This window comes from Manacus vitellinus, unplaced genomic scaffold (assembly GCF_001715985.3).
Source record: "Manacus vitellinus isolate BGI_N305 unplaced genomic scaffold, ASM171598v3 scaffold_6_pilon, whole genome shotgun sequence".
NCBI lineage: Eukaryota > Metazoa > Chordata > Aves > Passeriformes > Pipridae > Manacus > Manacus vitellinus.
In genome coordinates, this window is record NW_021940750.1 from 3,836,047 (window position 1) to 3,860,860 (window position 24,814).

A 24,814-nucleotide genomic window follows, 5' to 3' on the forward strand; every position below is an offset into this window, starting at 1 on the left:
AGAAGAAAAACAGTTAAGATTGTGGATATGTAGAGTTAAATCAAGCAAGGTTTACTGGTCAGTTCTGGCATATGTGTATATGAAATATGGACCTTTTTTCTTCAATGAAATAGTTATTTCTGATACACTGAAAAAAAAAAAATCTCAAAGTACTCCCTGCACTACTACTTGTGTCACCTCAGACACCCCTCTGGGCATAGGCCTGACACGTCAGTGAGAAGGGGCTTTAAAAGGGGCCTGTTTGACCAAAGTGCTCTCCTTTTTCCAAGTCAGTCTGATAAAATGCAGTGCTGTCTTCTGCAAGCCTTCCCTGCCAGTGAGAAAGGACTAATATTTGCTTGTCTGACTTCACTACTTTTCAGTTCAGCTTTACATTATCTCTGAGTACTCAGAATCACAGAATATGCTGAGTTGAAGGGACCCACAAGGATCATTGAGTCCAACTCTTAGCCCTGCACAGGACCATCCCCAAGAGTCACCTGTGTGCCCGAGAGTATCATCCAAACGCTTCTTGAACTCTCTCAGGCTCTTTGCTTTTCCAAACCTGTTTCATCTGACTCTTTTCTGTGTTTCCTGATTTTTTTTTTTTGAGCTTATTTTTTGTTTTCTTCTGAGCTTCCTTGCAATCAATGACAGCTTGACTGTCTTCCTATGCAAATTGACAAACGTGTTTGGGGTTTGGCGTGGTTTTGATGCAAACACATTTATATGATTCTCCAAACAAATGCCGTGAAAATTCTACAAGGCTCATAATGAATAGTGGCTATACAGTGTGAAATCAAGTATTTCTGTTTGCACATTAAAATATTTACACTGGGTTAGGGCTTTGTTTGTTCGTTTAATTTCTGCAGCACCTATCACACACTGACATTTTTGTTACAATTGGTTGACATTTTCTCAGCCTTTGGCCGTGGTGTTTCTTTTTTTAGAGTAAAGTTAGATCACTAGTTACTTACATGCCCTTGCATGTATTTAGTGTTATAAGTGTGTGCCTGATAGATCTTTTAAAAGCCTCTTTCCTCTGATTACATCTTGTCTCAACTCCAGATGGATTACAGTAGAGGATGGTTTTACCAAAACAAACAAATAAATATGCCCTATTTTCTTGAATATGTGCTCTGTTGTATTTTTTAGAAAACAGAAAGAAACCCTGAAGCTTGCTTCCCCAAGGCACCCCTGCATTTCAGCATCAATTTGATTTATTCAGAGGTAATATGAGCAAAAAAGTTATCTCAGCTGCGCCTTTTGTCTAATGGGCCCCCTACCTCAGAGCCCGCAGAACCTGCTCCCTATGCTGAAACTCCCTTTGGCTTCTTATTTTGCGGAGGTTATCTGATAAAGAGAGTTGTGTGAGGGCTTATTTAAATGGTCAGGAATTTAAAAGGGTACGTGTTATGTGTGTAAAACTTTATTAGACTCTTGTTACAAAGATAGTGCAGCTTTAAGGTAGTTCTCTGTGTTAATAACAGTGCTTGAGATCCCAGTATGAGTAAAGTTACCAGACCTGAGGACACAAAACAAGATGTCTTGCTGTAACAACCTGTGTTTCAGTTGCTAGGTTTCTGTAGTCTTTCAGCCTTTCTCAACAGCGCAACGTGTGTTTCCTTGAAAAAAAAAATAATCCATTGGTGTGAAACCATAGAGAGGAAAACTAGTGTTTTGTGATTTACAGTCTCAGAGACAGATGTGATGGGTGTCTTTAGCAAAACATGAGAGCGACCCAGTGATGCTAGATTTAGAAGTCCAGGCATTCTGAGCTAATGCTTCCAAACATATTCACAACTCAGTTGTCATGCGAGAAATGCTGAGCGAACGCCAATGAAATAATACTTCTGAGTTTCGCTAGGATTGTCTGATACCTCCTAGTGCAGGTTTAGCTAGTCAGACCAGTTTGTAGCATGAAATGTGTTCATCCAGTAATATGTTGCATGTTCTCTGCAGTAAGTAGCAAGTCAAACATATGGTGTGAAAAAGAACTTGCACTTCATTATGTGATGAAAATATGTTTAATGTTTTTGTTTAATTTTTTTTAAATAAAGTTAATTTCCCTTTTAAATCTAATATGGACCTGTAGAGGCAAAGAAGAAATCTTGATCTCCCCTAAACCCATGCTTATGATGTATATTTAGTATTGCATAAAGAGGAATTACAGGGGAACTTATTTTCTCTTTCTTACCTCGCTTTGACAGAGAACTCCTTGGAGAATTATAGAAATTCATCAAAGGTTTCTTCAGAGTTCATTTTACATCTCTAGCATTTACAGTCTGTCTTTAAAAGATTTAACAAAATCCTAGTAACAAAAATTTGCCTCCCAGAAAAACAAAATTCTGAGAGTTTTAGCTAGTTGCACTAGGACTCTTTTCCCACCATTTGAAATGGGATTCTCACATTCTTATTTTTGATATCAACAATCTCTCAGTCTTCAAGGATTATTACAACACTACAAAAAGCCTCAGCAATTCTGTTCTGGGAGTTCATCACCACACTACATATTTCTGTATGTGTTAGGTTAAGGGATCTGTTCACCCACCTCATGGGCCCCGTAAATCCTTGAGAAATCTTCCTGATTGACATAATATAAAAGGAAGATACTTGCATTATTTTTGAGAGGTCTTCTGTAAAAGACAGCGTAAAAAATATTTCCTTCTGAAATATTTTCTAAGAGATGTTGGGAAAATAACTAACATTACCAAAAAGTTCTGAAGAGGTACACTTATCAGGCATTTATTAGTTAAAAAAGTCTCCATGAGCTGCAATGTTGCATTCTTCACAGTTGAGTATAGCCCACTTGTCAGAAAACAGTATTCCAAGTGGTGGAATCCAGTGATGGCTGAAGAAAGTGGAAGCACCTCTGTAATGCTTTATTCTGAAAGCAGTTTCAAAACGAGATGCTTACAGCCAGGAATTTTGAAGCTTTAAGTCATGATTCTAGTATGTACTCCAAAAAAGATGAGAGAGCAAATTACAGAGGCATTAGGTACAATTCGTGTGTACATAAATTCAAAATTCTTTTTTACAGAAGTAGGAGCCAAGTGTGGCACAGAAATGTGGTTCTGCATTCCTTCACAGTGCTATCCTGACCTGAAAAATTTTAATCCTAGCTCAAACAAGATTTCATTGCGTTACAGCATTGAAGCATTATAGATGAATTTTTACAGAACAAGAGATATGGATGCTTTAGATAATTTTCTTCAATGTCCTAATCATGTTTGTTTCAAATTTATTAGATTTAAGAGTGAACATCATCTTTAGTAGAGAAATTATATCTGACAAAATTTATCTTGGATTTTGTTGATATCAAATGTATCCCAACAAAAGCATTCCTTATTCTTTAAAAAAATTGTTGTTATAAAGGAACTTGTGTTTGCACTTTGAGCAAATGTATCATAGTCCTCTAACTATTCAGCATTCTCGAGGCAACCTCAGCAGCATTCAGCTATTTCCATGAATTCTGAATTTATGTAATATATTATAGGCTTATATGGTACAAGTTAAATTGGATTCAAGACTGAATTGGCATCTTTAGATTAAATTTAAGAAAATTTGAGAAAGGAGGTCCAAATTCTATTAGAAAATTATTTAGATGTGGAAAGTGAGTCTGAAGGTCTTTAACGATCCCTCTTGTAAACCAAGTCTCCTTAGGGCACTTTAAGTGGGTTCAGTAGCAGTGTTTACCTTTCTGTTATAAGAGAAGAGCCACCTTTGTTTCCTTTGTACTGGAGGGGATCTTTGACAACATTCACCAGAACTCTGAAATAAAATTCATGAACCATTCTGAACAAGGATGGGGCTGGATTTATTACTTGCCTTGTAGCCAATCTCTGTAGAAACAGTTTCTTTCAGACACTTCAAAGTTACCAAGTCTTAGAAAACAGCAGGTCATTTTGAAATAGTAGCTAAAGGTCGGGAAACTTACCATAGAAGTTGTATTTATTTATGGAGTTACATGCAGATGCGAGTATCACAATACATTAAAAAAGGGGAGAAGGATGGGAGAGGATAATGGAGCTAATAGCAAAAAGAGTATTGCCATCACTCACTTATACAGACCAGTTCTGTATACAGCTTTATGTCGTGAAGTCATTTGAAACAGTTAAAAGTTCCAACGGATAGTAGAAAATGTCATCTGAAAGTGCAGATTTTGTAGTGTTTAATTTCTTTTTACAATAATTTGAATTCTGTTCAGATTGTTTATAATCCCTCCTTCCAAATTTGTTTCCCTTTTATCTGTGTGAGCATGTGCTGACACTGTTACTCAGTATACACAAATGCTAATCTACCTTCATGCACATGGAAAATAACTTTCCTGGCACTGAGTTCAAAACTCCCATAGAATACATTATTAATCGAAGAAGTCTCTCTTTTAGAAAAGCCTATCATTTATGTGGTCACCGTTGAGGGGGTTATAAAATGTAATGCTGTTTGTTACCAGTGTGGTCTTCAGAACATACAGCAAACAACCCCAGATACTCAAAGTGCATTTAAAAAAGATTTAAATTTCAAAAGTAGTTTTTCTTCTTTATACTGTGGTTGCATACACTAACATGATCTAATTATAATGCAACAACAACTTCTTTTCTATTGCCCTGCATGCGTTAATGCTCTAAATGCGTTTCTTTTGGCAGGTCTCTGCAGTGAGGTGAAAGCATGGTAACTGTTCAGTTCCACATTGTGAATAATTCCCTGGTTCTGCATTTGGCTTTTTGTGGTAGATCATGCATCTCTGAAGTTCAAGGGGTAGAGCTGTGAGGGAAGTGGGTAGGGTGAGGCTGGTGTCCATCTCTGTATAACTCAGCTGAGTATGACTGTGGCTCAGTAGCAGAGCCTCAGCCCAGCTTCTGCTAAGTCTGCCCAGCTGAGCTGTTCCTTCAGTTCCCCGTGCCGGCCTTGCAAACGCTGCCGAGCCTTATCAAATGCAGCCAGTTGGTGCTGCTGGTATGAAAGCACAGGGGAGCTCTCATGTGGAAGGTTAATGGAGTGTAATTAGAAAAAAGAATGAACTGCTCAACCACTCTATCTCACTGTACCTGCACTGAGAGTGACAAGTGCTCTGATCTTTTATAAACCCTAGAGCAGAGGTTTAACAGACTAAAATTATGACAGTATAACTGTCAAACAAGCAAGTACGCTGTAAAGAAGTAGTATGAACTTACAGGAATACGAATGTTTATGTTCTGTTGTGTAGTCTCTATTAGTAGAGACTGCTACTATTTTTTCATGCAGGATATTGTCCATACTTATATAGCAGGTCTCAAGTACATTTTCCTGTGAGGTGTTCATTGAAGCCAGAACGATCATTCTGTTCTGTTTGTGACTTCTTCATATCTGCATCTCACATAACCATTACCTTGCAGGATGAAGTGATGGCACTATCCTGAGGCATTTTGATACCAAGGAATTAAAATTTCATAGAGAGGAGTTCTGGCAGAAGTAAGAACAGTTACTGGAATTTATATTCCAGGAAATAAAAAAAAATTGAGATTACATACATAAATTGAGATTGGATACTAATGCCTGATCCCGTGAATTAAGTTAGGTACTATGTATGTCTGTTGAAAACTATCGTGTTCTTAAAATGGTTTTTTGTGTTTTATCAAGGATGCAAATTTTTTTTTCTTCTAATAGAGTGCTGATAAACTTTAATTATGAAACTGCTACTAGGAAGCAGAGGGAAGACGCCACACATCAATTCCAAAAAGGACAAGGAGGTTAACCAGTTTAACTTCCTGCATGTTAGAAGGCATCATATTTTACCTCAGTTACCCTGTGTGATGTCTTCTGACTTCAGGGAGAATTGGAAAGTTTGGTTATCAGGGTACTAAGTTTTTGTCTTCCACATCTTTGTTTTCCAGAAAACAGGTGTTGTATTAGCCTTCCAGTTATTCTGAAGGCCCTTGCAATGTCAGCAGGTTGATTAAGGGAATTTTACTCAACTAATCCTAGCAGGTAGTCCATATCCTGCATTGCAGTGGATGGGAAAAAATATCCCAGCAAGTCTGACCTGGGGATATTTTTTCCCCATTCTAAGTCTAAAATCAATAATATCTAAATATATAAAGAAGCATACAATAAAAGGCATCAAAGAAAGAAGATAACTCGCTTTGTTTGGCTTCTAACTGTGGCCAGTATCTTGTATTTCAGGGGAAGATGAGAAAACAATCATGACTATATCTGGTTGTTTGTGCCTCTGGACATGTTCTAAAGAATGAGAGTGGAGTTTCAGTGCTGGAGGAGTGTGCTAGGAACAGGCACTTGCACTGTCCCTGGTAGGGGACAAATATGAGCAGAGTCTTCCCAAGTCCCAGATCCCTCTCCCCCTCACATGTACTGTACAGTCTGCTCTGAAACTTAGATTATGCATTTCCTTTACAAAGCTGTATAACCTTGTCATAGAGGCTTCAAACCATGGCTAGCTGTTACCTCTCATATTAGGCTTTTCCAACATTTAACCATATCTGCATCTTATTTCAAGATTCAATTTGTCCACCATCAAATTACAGCCACAGAGTCATCATTTTACATTTTTCAGAGAAACTAAAACCCCCCCATTGTTGCATTTGCTGTCTTCTCTGGGAAGCAGGCATTTTTCTTTATTTTGATCGTCCTTGGTTAACTAAAGAAAATAGTAGAACAGGTATATTTAGCTGAACAGAATGTCTGTATTTGATATACTAAGTGACTAGGAAGAAGAGAAAATCTCATTTGAGTGGGGTGAAACTATGACTTTTTGCTCTAATAACTTATTCTGCTTATGAAGTGGAAATCAACAATGAATTGTGATGTGATGTTGTTTATGAGAGGTTTTAATTGAACTGACACTAAACAGTATTTAGTTGATGACATAGGGACAATGCTGGTGTCAGTTTGTGATATTTGTAAAACAACTGTGGAAATGAAATATGAGATGCTGCTAACAACATCAGAGTTATCAATAGGGGTTTGTACAACATAGTTTGAGCATTTAGGTCTTTCTGTTCACAAAAGAACACATTTGCATTCTGTGGTTCAGTAAAACTAGTCATCTTTGATACTTCTGATCATGCATGAAGTGCATGAGCATGAACTGTGTGTGTTGCCTTTCATGAGGAGGAGAGGAGGTGTGATTCAGTCATGAGAATAGCTGTAGGATGAACAAGAACCCCGCTGAAGCTGATTAATGTTTAGTCAAGGACTGATACTGTGCTGTAGAATGTTGTAAAATTACTTTTTGACTCCTTTTTACTGGGGTTATTCAAAATATGAGGAGTTAACAGATTAGAAAGTGCACTTCTATTTAGGTTTTTTTGTTTCTAAAACATGAAGTAAGTTTACTGTTTTAAATTTCTCTACTTTGTTTACTTAATGCAGACAAATTCAGTTTAAAGAATGTCATGTTATTAGGTAAATCAGAGGTAGGAGAAGAGAAGCAGCAGGCCCAGCCTGGCAGAGGTGTTTAGGTTATGTAACTAGCTACTGCCTGTAGGTGTGAATGGCTTTTTCATGGGGGTGATTGTTCCTGTGTGTTCTCCTACATAGAAATAATAATCCATAATGTTTTTTGTTCTGAAATTTTATATCCCAAGCTTCAGTCCATGGCAGATTTTACAAGGCCATATTACACACTTTTAGTAAAGTAGGTTTAGTCAGAGATCATATAAACTTTTTTTTATGTTGAAGTACAAAGAACCTTGTTTCATTTCTGCACAACCTGGATGACTTTTTTATTTTTCCCTAAGGAGATTTCCCTCCCCCCCAAAACAGACAAAGAGGGGTAGAACAATAAGATGGGCAAGATATAATTAAAATGAGCACCTTTTCCAGTGTAGTCAGCAGTTCAGTTTTTTAGTTTCTTAAGCCTTTTCATGTTGAACTGAACCCCATATCCTTTTACCAGTTTGTATTTGTACTTGAAAGTACTTCTATGAAGCAGAAAAACCTAAAGACAAACTTTGTCAAACCTTGTCAAATTTAAAAATAAAAAATTAATTTCATTCCTTTCTTTCCATTCGTCCTTAATTGCATTCAAAGTACTGCACTTAACTCTTTTTCCTGTTCTGTTTTGACTGTTGTCACACACTTAATTCCCCATTCATTAATTGCTTCATTGTTTAATTATCGTAGCTGTTTTTTCAAGTTTCTTTCCGTTAGCAGAAGTGCTAGGGTAAGAAACTAGATATTACAGTTATTTAATACATAAGCTGCAGGAAAACATTATATGTGTGCAGCTCCTACTAGTTCAGTCTCTGCACCCTTCTTTGTGCAAAAGTAAATATTCTAAAACAAGAAGATGGTGATACATAAGGCATTTCACAATACAGCATTCCCTTCCAAAAATTAATTGGTCTTGTGGTGTTGCAAATGGTAAAAGACATGGTACTGAAAATTCAGCAATCAAGAAGTCGTATAAAGCAGAATAGCACAGCAGCTATTTTTGACCATTTTCATTTATAATCCTAGCTATATTTTTAAATAAAATTTAAAAAAAAGCAGAAGTATTCTCCTCTGTTAAGAATGAAGGAATGAACATTGTTTTCAGAACTGGCATAATCCACTTCTGAATGATTTTTAGCAACTTCAAGTGATGTTTCTCTATCATAAAGGAAATATCCCACATAATTTTCAAAATACATCTGTGTTTCAAAATACGTATGTGTGAACTGTGTATTTCTTTCAGGATCACACCTGTAGTAATTATATTAAATAGTTTTAAATATAATTAAATGTAACAAGTCTACCAACATTTTTAACGACAAATACTTTTCACATTGCCAGTGCTATCTAACAATATTTATCTGACATAACATTAAAGTAGATTTTTATGGAAGTAAGATTTATTTGAATTCTGTTTTACACAAGGTACCATATGCCATAGTCAGTAATTGTTTTAAAGTTATTAAGACTGCAAAGCAAGCTCATGAATTTAGGGCATACCAAATTTAACTGTACTATCTTGGTCCATCTCTAGTGCTCATTCGTATAATAAGAAACCTTCTTATCTTTGTGCAGCTTTTAGCTGTGTTTTCTGTGAACTGAATGCAGTACATGCTCTTTGGGACAGTTACTGGAGTGTTGGCAATCCAGCCATTGACTGGGTAGGGTTAGATATCTGTGTATTTACCGAAAGCTTAAAAAAGTTAGATTTTTTAAACTATACCAATAAACAGTGTGCATTTCAGTAGTCATGTCCAGGAGGGCATTCAAGTATGAGATGGAGGTGGTCTCCCAGTCCCACTGCTGCATTTCCATTCAGCACACAAGCACCTCTGCCTCGGAAGAGCCTTTTCTGACTGGAAAATATAGGTGCCACTTGGATCACCTTTAAGAAGTAGGAAATTGTATCACTCTATTTTCTTGAAATAAAATTATTTCTAGTTTAGTTGGTTTGGATTTTTTTTGTTGATAAAAAGATCTTCTGTAAGTAAAGCACAGCCAGAGGTGCAGAATTCTGTAAAAATACAGGATAACCACAGAAATAGCTGTAAATATTTCTATAGTCCTTTGATCATTCTTTCAATGGAATTTAATTCAAGCTGGTTTGCATGACAGGGTTTTTATTCTTACTGGTGTAGATTCTGCATCATCAATGTCTATAATTGGATTTCACTATTTTAAAATTTAGATACCATCTTAAAGCATTAGATGAGCGTAAAATTATTCTCCTTGCTTGTAATCTTTCCACTCCAAAATTGCATTCCGAAAACGCACCCTCTTTGCAGGTTAAAGTCTAGTTGTACTGGATCTCCAAAATCTTTTAGCTCCTTTCTGCCATGTAAGTTTTGATATCTTTTGGTTTGGGTAGCGGTAGGGAATGGGGCTGCCAAAGAGAGAGGGAGGCTGGAAAGGAAGATTGTAGAACAGTAAAATTCCTTCCATCCTCTCCACTCCCAAATTGGAGGTTATTTGAAATCAGTACTGCCTTTTACCATTTCATTCGCAGCAGTTGGCAGTTTTTATATCCCAGAGAACATTTCTTGGTCAGTGGAGGGCACAGGTAACAGAGGATCTGTAATAGCTGACTTCCTGAAATTGGAAGAGCAGGAAAGCAGGTTACTAGCAGGCAGTTGAGCAGTTCAAACCACATCAGCCTCAGTTTTGTGATCTAAAATATATGTATTGCAAGGCTGTTTAGTACTCTGCTTCTCTTTTTTTGAATATATTTTAATTTGTATAGATTTCTGAAGTTTAAAAACAGACCGTCCTTAAGATATGGAGGCTTTTTCTGAACATGTTTCCTGAATGAAGAGGAAAATGTGTCACCAAATATAAGAAGGGATCTAGTATTTTAAAAATAGCTGTACTCAGAGAACTATTTATTTCTTAGTTGACTGATTAAAATGGAAATAATGCTTAGCTAATGAGGATAAAAACTTTAAACCTTACTAACTTTTAAGTTTGCTCCAGGGACTTTGCTTATCCTGTAACAACATATTCATGATAGTTTTTATATGAGCCCAGGGATATATTTTGACACAGATATATGACCAAGAAGATCTATTTTCTGCTTAATCAAACGAAAATAATCTTCTAATGCTGTGTTAGGATCTGGCCCATGGCATGAATGAGAAAGTGGTATCGCTAAATGTCACAATATTGATTGCAATTATTACCTTTAAGAAAGGGTCATATAAGACGTCTTGGGCTCTGTAAACTCAGTGGTGTGAATGGTTCTTGATGGGATTAGTGATAAAGATGTCAAGACAGCAAGAGCTATGAGATGATGTGTTGTGCTTACAAGGCACTGTTAGACAAAAGAATTTTGAAGTAGTCTGATAGTAACTGTTGCAGAGGACTAGCAGTTCCTTTTTTGGGTAGAATACAGTATGGAAGAAAGGATGTGATTGTTCATTCTTTCATGTTTTGGATGTAAAGAGAGGATTGGCATTTGGTTTTGAGGAAGATTCAGTAAACTTGAAGACAAATGCTTTGCATACCTTCGTAGTATGGCAGAAAAAGAAACTATTCTAGGAATATAAGGAGAACTAGAGCTTTCTGATATGCAGAAAACTGTTATGTGTATGACGATGTGTTTATGATTGAGTTAATCTCAACTTAAAATTTTGAAGTTGTCAGTAAGAATTGAATTAAATATTCCTAAATAAAAGCAAGAAGGAAAAATGGCAATGATTAAATTTCTTAAGAGTTTTGTGGTTCTTTTAGATAACCTCAATCTCGCTAACACTCAGTCTCTAAGGCATGTAGCTAGGACTTTATATCAGCCTTGGCAAGCTTCAGTCATACAGACTGTACTTCCTGCAGCACAAACTGTCTTTAAAAGTGATTAAGAACAGTCAAGTAATTGAAGAACAGTTTTAAAACACAGTCTTAATGAAGTCTGACAGTAGACAAGAGTTTCTTTCATAGTGCCCTGCTGTTTAATTCCCTACAAAATGAGGCTCTGCTGACATTGCTGCAGACAAACATGTGCTGGGGCTCTTGTGTGGCTGCAGAGCAGCGGTTCCAGCAGGATGCTGCGAGGGAGCCGTGTGGTGTCAGACCAACGGCGTGGACTGAGGCTGTGCAGAGGATAGTGCAGAGGGCAGTGCTGAAAATGGGAGTAGATCTGCTCTGAGTTTCTGTGTAGGTGCAACCCTGAGAGCCTCGTCTGGTTTTGCTAATTCAGCTACATAACTTTGGAATATGTTGTCGGAGTCTCTCTCTTCATAACTACAGAGAATCCCAGCTGTCTTGCAGGTAGTAAAATGATTTCTGTAGTCTCAGTGTAGTACTTTTACTGGCAGTTGGTAGAAGCAGCTTAATAAACTGCGTAAGCAATTGGCATGCAGTGCAAACTTCAGTTTTACTCTCTGAATCTTAAAAGCATTAGATGTTTCTTCCAATTTAATATCTGCATAATGGATATGGATGGCAGGATATGCTCCTGCCAGGCAGCTCTCAGCAGCCTTTAACAGGCTAGCATAGACTTCCAGAGCAATGGTGTTTTTCCACCCACGTTATCCATCTTGTGCCAAATATGCCGAGCCTCAGTTTTTGCACAGGGCACTGGTAAGAGTTGTGCTTCGGGCCTGTGTCTCCCCAGCTCTGCGGGTCATGATTCGGGCCCAGGGGTGGAACAGGCGGCATGTGAATGCAATGTGACACACCTTGCTCCTGCTCCTGAACTCAATGGCTCTTGCCCTGCTGTAGCAGTATGGCAGAGGAGTCCTCCAGCCTGCCTCTCCCTCTTCCTTTTTTTCTTTTTCATCCTTTTACCAATGTTCCTCCCGTTGTAAAGAACAAGATGGAAATTCATTCTTGGACTATTGCTCCTGATTTTCTCCAGTGAGGGAATCAGTAGAAGAGCACCATTATCCCTGAATTTCATACAGGCAGCTGTGGAAGACAAAAACTCCCTTCCTGTTCATGCCAGGTATGGTAATTCTTCAGCCTCCTGTGCAGTGTATTTGCAGTCCATTTTTTGGCAGGTATTCTATAGGCATGTTACATTATTTCCTCTCCTACTTTGATGCCTTCTCCACTCCTTCCCCTAGGGTTACTCTCTGGAAATGTTTTCTGAGCTCTTGTGTCTGCTGACATGGCACTTTGATTTGCAGGTTAACATGGTTGATCTTTTCAGAAAGCAATTTTAAATGGTTGTTCAGTTATTACATATATGAATGAGCTGATAGACACAGGCCATTTAAAACTATGTAAAGTATCTGAATTAGGAAAATGCTTCCTACACTCCTATTATTTTCTTCTTGTTCTGGAAGGGAACAAACAATTTTCAGCTTTTAGGCTTTGACAGCTTTTAGCACTTCACTGGATGCAGTGTAAGATAGTTCTGTCATGCTGCTGTCCATTACCAACTCCCTCAATTTTCAGTGAGGTTGGACCTGTGTTTCTCTTGTCAGAGCTGAGCATGCATCCTCAGCCAGGGCTGTGGGTGTTGGAGAAGGCAGGCAGTCCTTCTTGTGTACCTGTGAGTTGCTGAATTCAGTCTTTTGCTAAAAGGTCAATCGTGAGCTCACACACTTCAACCTTATGAAACAACAGTGGGGTTTTTGTTTCTTGTGCTTTTTATTTGGCTTTTTAAAGTTCCAGTTCTCAAATCTGTTGATTTGGGAACCTACCCCTTTTGTTATCTTCTTCTGGGCTCAAGGTACACCCTCAGTGATTGAAGCATCATGCAGTTTTAGCTCATCATAACTAAGAGACCGTAAGTCTAGAGTATGTCACAAACAATGCACAGAACAGATACTTTGTTAGCTCAGAATGTTGTCATTTTGTGGAAATAAAATTTGAGGAAAAGTATTTTTCCAGTTAGTTGTATTTACGATACTCCCAACAAGCTGGATTTTTATGTTTTTATCTCCATCTCTGTTTTGTACCATGTCTTAATAATAATGCTTCTAAACAAAACAAACCAAAATCAAAACATTTGGTATTATCAAAATGGTTGTTTGTTTGTTTGTTTTTAGTTTTCCTTTCCATATAAGTGCAACTGCATGGGGCAACCCACTGTTGGCACCTGGCTCTGGTAGAGGTTTCCTAACCATTTCTGTTTCCACTAGAGCTTTCTCAGTTGAGCCTGTATCACATCTCTTGACTTCATTGTCCTCTTTTGAAGCCAACTTTGTTGTGTATTTGCTTTACAGTGTGCATATGCTCTTGATCAAGAGGGCTTAGGTATATAGCTAAATGTTTTTAAAGCTGTCCTAACTTGGGGTGGTTGGAATGTAGGAAAGAATGTCCATTTTTGGTTATGCCTGCAAAAGGTAAAAAAAGCCTCACGGTGTTTTCACTCTTGTCCACACTAAAGTAAAATATGAATATAAATTGTGATTCCTTATTATGCGTGTGGCAACGTGTATCTGAGGCTGCAGGTCACCTCACCTGGCCTGCTCCTAAATCTTGTTACTGTCTAAAGATACACAATGGCTACCAGGAGAAGAAACTTCTTTTTAAAATAATTTCAAACCTTAATGGAAGCTATATTGTAACAGGAAGCTTTTAAGCTGGGAGAAATAGATCTAGGCCATTTCCTTCCCATGTAGGTAGCCCTCTCTGATTCTTTTTCGGGTGACGACATTATTGAACAGAATGACCACACATCCATGCCCTTCCTGTTTCCCACTTTGCACTCCAACTGGCTGTCTGTCCACTCACTTTGGTACAAAATGGTATGCCCATTGCCTTGAAGTCAGCTGTGAGGCTTCAACCCAAAGTACATTATTGTCACTGTTTAGGAGTGGTGCATGTTTGAAGGAATCAGAAAATTTGGAATCTGAATGCTAACATGTCTCATGTAAATATAGGTTAATGAGCTTTTGCAGTGGTTTGTGAATAGGCTGAATTTTGGTGGGTGGGTTTCTGCAGGGACAGCGAGGTCACCCTGCTGGGCTGCTGTACTCCTCTGTGGCCTATTTTGCACCGTGCCTATTAGATAACACCAATATTCAAAATTCCACAAAGAGAAATCCCACTAAGCTTTTGAGCAGTTCTTTATTTACATTAAATAAATGTATATTTAGGTGCTATTATTTTCTCTAATATGTGCAGCTAAATAACTGTCATCATTTCTGTTTATGTTTTTGTTTATCTGGTAGAAAAGAGTGGTGGAACAGCTTCGAAAGAATTTGATAGTGAAGCAGGAACAGCCAGACAGTAAGTTTCAAATACAGCCATTGGCCCAGTCAGAAAACAAACTACAGACACCACAGCCGCAACCACTACAACAGCTACAGCAGCATCACCATCAACAGCAGCAGCAGTCCACTGCACCCTCTCCAAACGTGATAGGATCACAGGTAAAAAGCCTTGATAATTCTTTTCCTTGCTAACAGTGAAGTTCACTGAAAATTAAAAAAAAGGGAAAAGTGCGGAGAGAAAACTACAAACTTTCACTTACACTTGTTAGTGTACCAATATGAATTTCTTCTTCTATGCATATGCAGATATGGGTCTTGTGGGGTTTTTCTGCAATAACCTCCTGAGTCAAAAGAATTATGTTGTATTAAGAAGTTGAATCATAATTTCACAGAAAGAAGGGTGGCAGTATCACCTTCCTTAAATAAGTGAAAGTTTAGTAAATGAACCTGTCTTTTCCACAGTTGTATGAATGATTGTCTAACCATACCCAGTAGGTACACACTGTATGAGGCGTATGACTAAAATCCTTTATTTTTAAAAGATGAACAGAATGCCCACTGGATCTGTGAACAAAATGTAAGAAAACAGTTCCCTCTTCTTTCTGCTTGTTTTTTTCTTTTTAAACAGATGTAACTCGTATCAAATAATAATTACCTGAATTTTCAAGGATTTGTCTGAGAATGTAAATTGTTAATTGAATAGTTTAAGTTTTAGAAAGTAGTGTCTTTATTGGGAAGGTAAAGTAAATTTCAGTATAATCTAGGATGAGAGACATAATCCCATAACTCTAAAGAGAAGGTGGTCTGCTGTCATTGAGAGGGAATTTTCAAGTTTCTCCGGTTCAAATATTTAAAATCCCAAAAATGTGCTAATAAAATAGCTAGAAATTGCAGGGAGGTGTTCTGTAAAAGGAAGTGTATCTGAGATCTTCTTTTCTTGTTGATGCAATCTTAGGAGTTCATGTTTACTGGGATAGGCAGATGGCAGAATTCACCCGTGAAGTTTACTTTATGCACATTGCATTGAATCACACCCACAGCTTTCACCGGTTGGGATTCTCATTTTCCCTTTTCCTGAAAGCAGAGGAGGGAGAAATGGTTGGACTGTTAGTTCTCTCTTTAACTCAGCAAGTTGGTTTGGATGCACTCTAAAATGTATTTGTGAGGCTTAGCTAGTTGTATTTTTGAGAAAAGAATATTGAAGAAATGAGGCAAATTTAACTTAAGGTAAATGCATTTCTGATCAGCAACAGCAATATCTAAAGCTAAAACACAACAAAGAAGTAAATATTACCGTGTTCTGAAGTATTTCTAGGCAAACAACAGATCAGTCTTAGCTGTATCACTGATCTCTGTTTTTCAGTCAGGAAACATGGCAGCAAATGCAGTTTCATGTGTTTCTCTGTATTCCACACTTTGCATTCATGCATTAACTTCCAGGTCATCTCCTGGGTTGTAAAATTTAAGTTAAAGAGCCCTCTAGCGAAACAGTCCAAAAACTGCTGCATCCTTCTGACTACCATTGGTACAGTAGTACTTGGAAAGTAATTAAAAACTGAAAGGCAGGTTGTCCTGTCACTTGGACAAATAAGCCAGTTTTTATTCTTAACACTTTTATATTTTTATTTATATTGGTAAAATTCTGAAGTACCCTCACTAGTTTCTGCACACATTTTGCATCTAAGGTTGTGCCTCTGTCTTGTTGCCTCTCAATCTCTTTCAGCAAAGAAAGGTCAAAGATTTTGTCTCTCTAGAGAGTTTTTTGGTGCCTACTTTTGTAGATAACACATTTTTCAGGGCTATATCAGCAAAGAGAATGCTTTCAATTATTATTTTCAAAGTAATCAGATTTAGAAATCAATATATGCCACCTTAACAGTGACATTTCAATATACTTAATATAGTCCAGTAAGAAGGGCTTTTAAAATTTTCATAAAGCAACAAGCCTGCTAAGAGGTCATATTATTGCAATATTATGTGAAATAATGCAGGCTTACTGTGAATGTCACATCAGTAGGAATTCATGCATTGACTACTTTTTAGAATAACCGAGGTAATTAATGCTCAGCAAAGTAACAGGGATATTCAAGTTCTGTGATCTTCTGACTGGAACTATACTCTGAGGTATATATACTATACTATACTATACTATACTATACTTAGAGATTTAATAGAACCCCTTGAAAGAGTCAGTCTTGTATCACATGATTGATTACACCTTTCTTTAAAATGTTTATGGTTGAATGTAATGCTTCTGAAAATGATGCCATGTTACATCTCATTCTTGAATAATGTTACTGCATTATAGGAATAGAGCCTCTTGCTTTGGAGAAGGTGCAACAGAGGTCAATAAGAAGCCCTTAGATCTCAGATAAAAAGTTAAGGGAGTTGTTCATGTTGCAGCAAGGAAAAATTAATTATGTCTGGATTTTTAATAAATGTATAAAACACATTATCCTTTAATTTTGCATTATACAGTGATTTTTTCCATACTTGGGCATAATTTACGGGATGTAGTTTAAGCATTATGAAATTAGAGGTGTGAAGGTAAACTGTGGGTTTTTTTAAGGAAACAATATTGGTGAAAATACTGAGGAATCCAACTGGAAATATATTGTTTTATTAGAAAGAAGAGAATGGTCTTGTATGATTAAAATCAAGCAGTCTAAATCAGGCACGTTCAGAACACGAATAAGACTGCCTGATCCCTGGTTTTCCAATGTTTCCTCTGTCGAGCCTAATCATAGAATCATAGAATCAGCTGGGTTGGAAGGGACCTCCGAGATCATCAAGTCCAACCCTTGATCCACTACCACCATGGTTACTAGACCATGGCACTAAGTGGCACATCCAGTCTTATCTTAAAAACCTCCAGAGATGGAGAATCCACCACTTCCCTGGGCAGCCCATTCCAGTGCCTGATTACCCTCTCTGTAAAGAATTTCTTCCTAATGTCTAACCTAAACCTTCCCCTGGCACAGCTTAAGACCACGCCGTCTTGTCTTGCTGGTGGTTGCCTGGGAAAAGAGACCAACCCCCACCTGGCTACAACCTCCTTTCAGGGAGTTGTAGAGAGTGATGAGGTCTCCCCTGAGCCTCCTCTTCTCCAGGCTGAACAGCCCCAGCTCCCTCAGCCTCTCCTCATAGGACTTGTGCTCAAGTCCCTTCACCAGCTGACATCAGGAGAGAATGGTGATTACTTAGTACTAAGAGCATTTGATCATGCCAATAACTGTTTTGAAGATGCAGTGCCAATGGAGTTTTACACCAAAGAGAAAGGAAATGAGATCACTTGCCATTCTGTTGAGTGTCACTTGTCATGAGTTTTCGGTTCGCATTGTGTTCTGGTTTTATATGGAGACTCTCACCTTGTTGCTTTTTGAATGAGATTCATAATGTCTGTTTTCCTTAGCGTCTTAGAAGACAGTACATTTTAAAACAAAATTATGAAATAATAGTTGTTTTAACTTTGGAATTTATGGGCATAATGTATTCAGGCATTTCAGATAAACGTGATTCAAACCCACTCTTTTTAAAACAGGCCAAGAGCAGTCTCGGTGTCACATATATGTTCTAAAACTAGCCCGTTCCACAGAAGTTAAGCTTAATTGCCTGCAGGTGGACAGACTAACAGACAACTCTTACAACTTCAGGACAGCTCTACCAACACTCTTAGAAAAGAAGGTTCAGTGCTAGATAACCGTATGTATGGCTAAAACTGAGATTGGAATGCCCAAAATAAAAAGATATTTTTGTTTTTAAAGAAACCAACTTATGAATGTTTTTCCTCTCTTCCTCTGATTATGAGGATCACTGTAACTAAAGTTTCCATTTGAAAATTAGAGTTCTACTCGATGAGAAGCTGATTTGCTTGTATGTTCCATAAACTTCCACCTTATAGGTTTGATATTGACAGTGAATGTTTGGAAGTAATATGAAACTAAAAGATCCAAAATGCATATGCCACTAACACTTAACTGTAATTTTCTCAGGAATTTGTTTTGATCAATCTGCATTGCTACAGATGATTAAACCAGACCAAACAGGTTTGCCTCAAATGAGAATGCTTTCTTGCTATCCAGTTTTCGGAGGTATAAGATAATGTCCTTGTCAGAACAGCAGGTAGATAGGCTCAGTGCTGCCTTTTCTTTCTCACACTGTCTATTGTTTCTGACTAACCAACCCACGTCCTGTCTGATACGGAGTGTCTCTGTCTCTTACAGTGTATTTTCTGTTTCCCTTAGAAAACTGTAACTACAGCTTCTATGATCACCACTAAGACACTACCTCTCGTCTTGAAAGCAGCAACTGCGACCATGCCTGCCTCTGTTGTGGGTCAGAGACCTACCATTGCCATGGTTACTGCTATCAACAACAATCAGAAAGCAGTCCTCAGCACTGATGCGCAGAATGCACCAGTCAACCTCCAGACAACAAATAAGGTCACTGGGCCAGGAGCTGAGGCAGTCCAAATAGTGACAAAAAACACAGTAACTTTGGTAAGCGTTTCATGTGTTTGCCCTGCAGATATGTGTGGGTTTGGTTAACAAGAGGACTATTGGAAAAAAAATAAACAGTCAGGTTTTTGCACAGAAAGGAGGACAGTAGGGACGTTATGAGTCTTCACTAGTTAACATTGTTAAAATGATAGCCTACAAGAAAAAAATTTACTCTCCACGTTGGAGAGTTTTGTTTGGGAGAATACTGGTTTACCTTATAGAATTAAATCAGTGCTATCATCACCTGTGTAAAGTTTGCCCTGTTAGTAATTTTTATTCATGGGGCAGCAGTGATTGCTTTGTCCTTATCTAATCTATGTGGCTACGTTCTGCAAAATTCCTACTCTTCTCTTTGGTAAAGTAGATGTCAGACTTTCTGACAGATCAGTTTGGGTTTATATCCTAATTTTTTTTGAGTCAATCTTGCTCTGGAAACCGGGCATTGTGTAGCATCATGACGGGGAAATTTTACTTCTGAAGTAAGGGCTATGGCTTCACTAAACATAAATCCAATTTATCCTTACTAAAAAATACAGTTTAATAATGAAAATGGAAGTAATTTTGCTTCCTAATGAGGCATATGTTTGTGATCAGAATAGAGAAGACTATTTGAGTGGAGTTTTTTCTACTGTTCTTTTCTTTTCCTATGTCATCCCTTGCACCACTCTCATCTGTCCTTTGTGTCTATGCTTCATTTCTTTGCTGAATAACTCACTTAGGTTTGAGGAAGTGATTCTGTTTTAATAATAGTTCATGATCTATGTTTCTGTAGCAAATTTCATCAGAAATACCAGAATATTTTCTCAAGCATTAATTAATCATTACAAGACCTTTTTGAAGAAAATTGTAATCTTATGTGGGTGGACAGAAGTACAGATGGGTGTAAACTAGCATGGACATTAATTTCAGAGAATCTCCCCAGGTACTCAGGGTAGCTTGTCGTGCTGTTCAGTGGTTAATCACGTGGCAGCTCCATGCAGCTGATTTCAGTTAGACAGGGAAGTATTTAGGATTCCTTAATATCATATCTTAATTGCTTCAAAAGAATGGCCTACAACTGAAAATGTCAAGTTGTGTATTTAGAGCCCCTCATAGTCCCATTAATATTACCAAAAGAATTGTAACTTCCAGATCTTTACTATGTGAATGAGATGCTCTCTTATTCTTGTTTGCCATGCACTGTGAAAGGACCCTGGTTTATATAGCTGAACAAAGCTGAATAAAGTCTGTTACCATTTCCTGTCTGTTGTAAAGTCGATTTTTAATGATTAAAACAAATAGGAGTTTTTATTATCTTCAAATGAAATGGTTGTAGATTGCAAAGCACGGTACAGTTGAACTAAAAGGAAAGATGCCTGCAATTTATGAAGCAAGGTGTGTAGGAACTAGAACATAAGATTAGCTCTGTCTTTAATACATTCCTAATGAGAACCTGTTTATAGAGTAGAAAACCAAGGACATCAGGTCTGAAAATACATTCAGGACGTTGATTTTGGTGAACAACTTCAAAGCTAACTTCCTCTTACTGAACTGTCTTATGTTCTTATAGCAGGTTCAGGCTACGCCTCAACCCATAAAAGTGCCGCAGTTCATCCCTCCTCCCAGACTTACTCCTCGTCCAAATTTTCTTCCGCAGGTGAGTATACAGAAAACAAACAATAGAAGAAAGAAATTATAGCATAGATAGAAGATACTTTTGACCAACACTGTGTCAGTGTTTATTGCTGATCTGCTGGAGGTTTGGGGATGATGCCAAATTGGAGGATGCAATACTCTTGAGGGCAGTGCTCACATTTGGAGAGCCCTCGACAGGACAGAGGAATGGGCAGCAGGAATCTCTTGAGCTTCAGCATGGAAAAAGGCAAAGTCTTGTGCCTGGAATGGACTAAGCCCCTGCACAGGTACAGGCTGGGGACTGACTGGCTGGGGAGCAGCACAGCTTAAAAGGTCTTGGTTGGCAGTAGCTAAACTAGTGGCGTGCCCTAACAGTAAAGAAGCCTAGCAGCATACTGGGCTGTAACAGCAGGACCACAGCCAGTCGATTAAGGGATGAGATTATCCACCTTTCTTTAGTAATCATAAAACTATCTCTGATGAACAGCATGCAGTCTTGGAACCCCTGGTTGATAAATTTGATTGAAGCATGGGAAGGAAGCTGGGGGGACAGTAATATAGGAGCTGTAAAGGGGGGCTGAGGGATTTGGGCTTGTCCATTTTAGGGAAGAGACTTTGGAGGCACCCTAACAGCAGCATTGTTTCCAATATCAATAAGGAGATAAACCAGAAGATGGAGACATAGGCGCTTGGCAGGAGAATTACAGGCAGTGGTCATAAATTGGAACAGGGAAGATTTAGTCTTTATATAAGGAAACAGTTCTCTCTTTGAGGACAATCAGGAGCAGAAGTTGCTTCCCAGACATGTTGTGGAAGCTCCATCCTCAAGGTTTTATAAGACCTATTTGGACAAAGCCCTGAGCAACCTGATCTGCATTTAGTGTTGGCCCTGTTCTGAGCAGGAGGTCAAGTTAGAGACCTCCTGACCTGCCTCCGAGCCTGTATGAATTTGTGATTATTAAATTTGCATATGATGAGTATATATGATCTTATTCGCGTCAAATGGAATGAACCCATGGAACAGGTGTCAGCAAAATAAAAGCATCACCTAAGGACTTAAGTTGCTGTAATTGTTGTTTGCCACTTATGAGTGAAAAAACCCCCACAAGATGTCTCTAGATTGTTCCCAAGTATTTCTGTGTTGCGACAGAGAGTGTGACCTCTGTTGAAGCTGAGCACTAAAACTTGTGCTTTACTTTATTTTTATGGTTTGGGAAGAACGCTTAAAAAAAAAATCATGGAGGAACTATTTCATTTGTAAGAAATATGTGGTGCTGTGAATAAAAGTCTAAATCTTTTGCAAAATGAAGAAGGAAAGTATAGGCTGAGATCTGATTAAGATTGGGAATGGTGAGATCTGTTGGAATGTGACCTAGTTTTCCATGGTAAAATGCTTTATGGAGTATTAAAGGTGGATAGGACAATAGAAATCAAATAAGGAAAAGATTTATTTTCAAAGTAATATGTTCTACTTCTGTGCTCTGTAATGATATGATAAGTACAAACTTAATAATGGACAAGAAATAAGCAAGTATTGGTGATGGAGTTGGGGAATATTCTTGTGGCTCTTTCATCTGAAAGAAGAGAAATGACTGCATTTACCAGTAACCTTTAGTACTTTCTATGAGGGATTAATGTATAATCTTGTCAATTTTTTTGCTTCGCAAGATTGGTTGTACAGATGTCTAAATAAATATATAGAGTTGACAAAGGTAGCAGGTATTTGCTGAAAAAAATAATTATTTCAGGACACAGTCAACTGTTCATAACTTCTTGGAGGTTCAGTAAAAAACCCTGAAACACACTTTTAACATGAGCGCCTCAGCTGTGTCTGTAAATATTACATGGGTGTTTTGGTTTGCAAAACCAAAATGTTAATTTAAGTACAGTTAAGGCACTTGGCAATAAACATTCAGCATAAGTGTCTGTGCATCCAAATACCATTTCAGGGACAGTGACTGCATATGCAAATGTTATGGATGGGTTTTATGTAAGTAGGCTTGAAAATGTGGCTTTTTTTCTTTGTAGCATACTTAGGGCGCTATGCTAAAAATTACATTATCTAAAAAAATCAAATAACCTCCTGCAGATCGTACAAGCTGAATTGAAAGACTTAGTAAAAAAGTTAAGCTGAAATACTGATATTCGAATCTTTCTTTTTTTTTCTTCTTTCATCTCTTATTTTTGTAGGTTCGACCTAAACCAGTTGCCCAAAATAACATTCCTATTGCCCCTGCACCTCCTCCAATGCTTGCAGCTCCTCAGCTTATTCAGAGGCCTGTGATGTTGACAACGAAGTTCACACCCACCTCTTTACCCAACTCTCAGAACTCCATACATCCAGTTCGTGTAGTTAACGGGCAGACAGCAACCATAGCCAAAACTTTCCCTATGGCACAGCTCACCAGCATTGTGATAGCAGCACCAGGTACCAGGCTTGCTGGACCTCAGACTGTACAGATCAGCAAACCAAACGTTGAAAAACAGGTACGGATGAAGTGCCTACTAATGCAAGATACTGGGCTTATTGCTTTACTGTGCAGATTTGGAGAGGATGACAACCAGGGAGAAATTTTCAGTGGGTACCAGAGATACGTTCCAATGACAGTACAAATTGTGGAATGACTTGCAACTTTTGGGATAGAAGTTACCATTTCCTTTAATATGGGCCATGGCACCTTTTTCTCCTGCTTCAGTGTGTTATGCTCCCCCTACTGTTTTAACTTCAATAGTTCGTAAGCAGGCTGCATTGCAGGGTCTGACTGATGTCTTGGAGAACAAGTACAAACTGAAATCCATGTTCATATCAAGCCCTTTTGTTTTGCAAGGGGTGGTGATGTGAAATGCAAAATTTGCACAAAATTGTGGGGATATTTCTTCCTTGATTCCTTGGTCTTGTGGTCTTGTGACTGGAGGCAAAATAGTCTCACTCAGCTTCTGAAGTCTAATAGTTGGATTGATTGAGTGGAAAGAAGACCCTCAGAAACAGAGAATTCGGGATGTTTAGTTTTAAAGTCTCTCTCCAGGCAAGACTTTTGTAAAATAAAATGTTACTTCAGTCAGTGTGGATTGCAACTGAGAGTTCTTGCCATTCAGTTCAAGTAAAGCAATATTCTGTTTCACTTTTATGTTAATAATAGTATATTTTATACTATATTGCACACTATAGCATATAATATTTATGTTATTTATATAGATAATAGTAGTATCTATGTCAGTTATAACTCTTTCATAGACTAACATGCCTTGAAGTTACTTTCTTTCTGCTTTTGAAATCACGGAGACTATGAAAATCATGTGCATGAGAGATATGCTCATGGTCAGTTCTGCTTGTGAAGTCTCAAGAGTAGGTTCTTGTGTAACTTGGGGCTGTTCCACAAGTATCTCAGCAGTGTGTGCCCTTTTTGTGTGATTTGAAGTTTTAATTCTACAATACTTGACTTTTGATGCCTGTTTCTTTTGATGTCAGCAATATTCGTTTGCTCTTCGAATAAATTACTGGCAATTCAACTACTGAAATACGTAACAGAAGAGTGGTGGTGGTTCAATAATACATGACTTTTTCTGTGTGTTTTCTCCATATCATAAAGGGGAAAAGTTTGTCTCTCTTTAGCTTTACCACACTCAGTTTATAGCTTCAACAGCTATGCTATGGGCTGAGGACTGTCATACAGAAAATTATGACTTGAGAAGAGGAAAACGCTTCAGAAACATCTGAGATTGTAGGACTCAGAGACAGTTTTTTAGCCATTCATTATTTTATGTACTATGAATGCTGAGGAGTGAGAAATACAAAGTGCATGTGCCACGCAGAATGGTTTCACTGTGGAATTCTTCCATGGGATGAATTTTCTTGAAGTGTCTCCTAGTTTTCCCATACCTTATGGTGATTTCTGTAGCAAGGTTAACTCTTTAAGATGACTGTTATTTTTTGCTTGGCTTTTGGGTTAATGGAATGGTGGCAAGGCTGTTTCATCCTTTGTTAGATGAAAACACTTTATTTAGCATTCCTCTCACGTCAGATTCCTCAATTAAGTCTTTGTTAGTACACTGCCGGGTATAAACGTTTTCCTCTGTATCTGCAAAAGTATTTGTTTTACTTTAATAGTCAAAGTGAAAAAAAGTTCTTCTTAT

The 24,814-nt window shown here is 37.9% G+C and overlaps 1 protein-coding gene across 4 annotated transcripts in view; it reads left to right on the plus strand.

Moving 5' to 3' along the window:
- Positions 1–24,814, plus strand: part of PHF21A (PHD finger protein 21A) — a 127,638-nt gene that overhangs the window by 86,264 nt on the left and 16,560 nt on the right. For all 4 annotated transcript variants that reach the window (XM_008919792.3, XM_018082275.2, XM_008919793.3 and 1 more), the window contains exons 6-9: positions 14,526–14,726; positions 18,812–19,066; positions 20,616–20,702; positions 22,871–23,167. In XM_008919792.3, the coding sequence (XP_008918040.1) occupies positions 14,526–14,726; positions 18,812–19,066; positions 20,616–20,702; positions 22,871–23,167 (840 nt within the window). The remainder of the gene's footprint in view (positions 1–14,525; positions 14,727–18,811; positions 19,067–20,615; positions 20,703–22,870; positions 23,168–24,814) is intronic.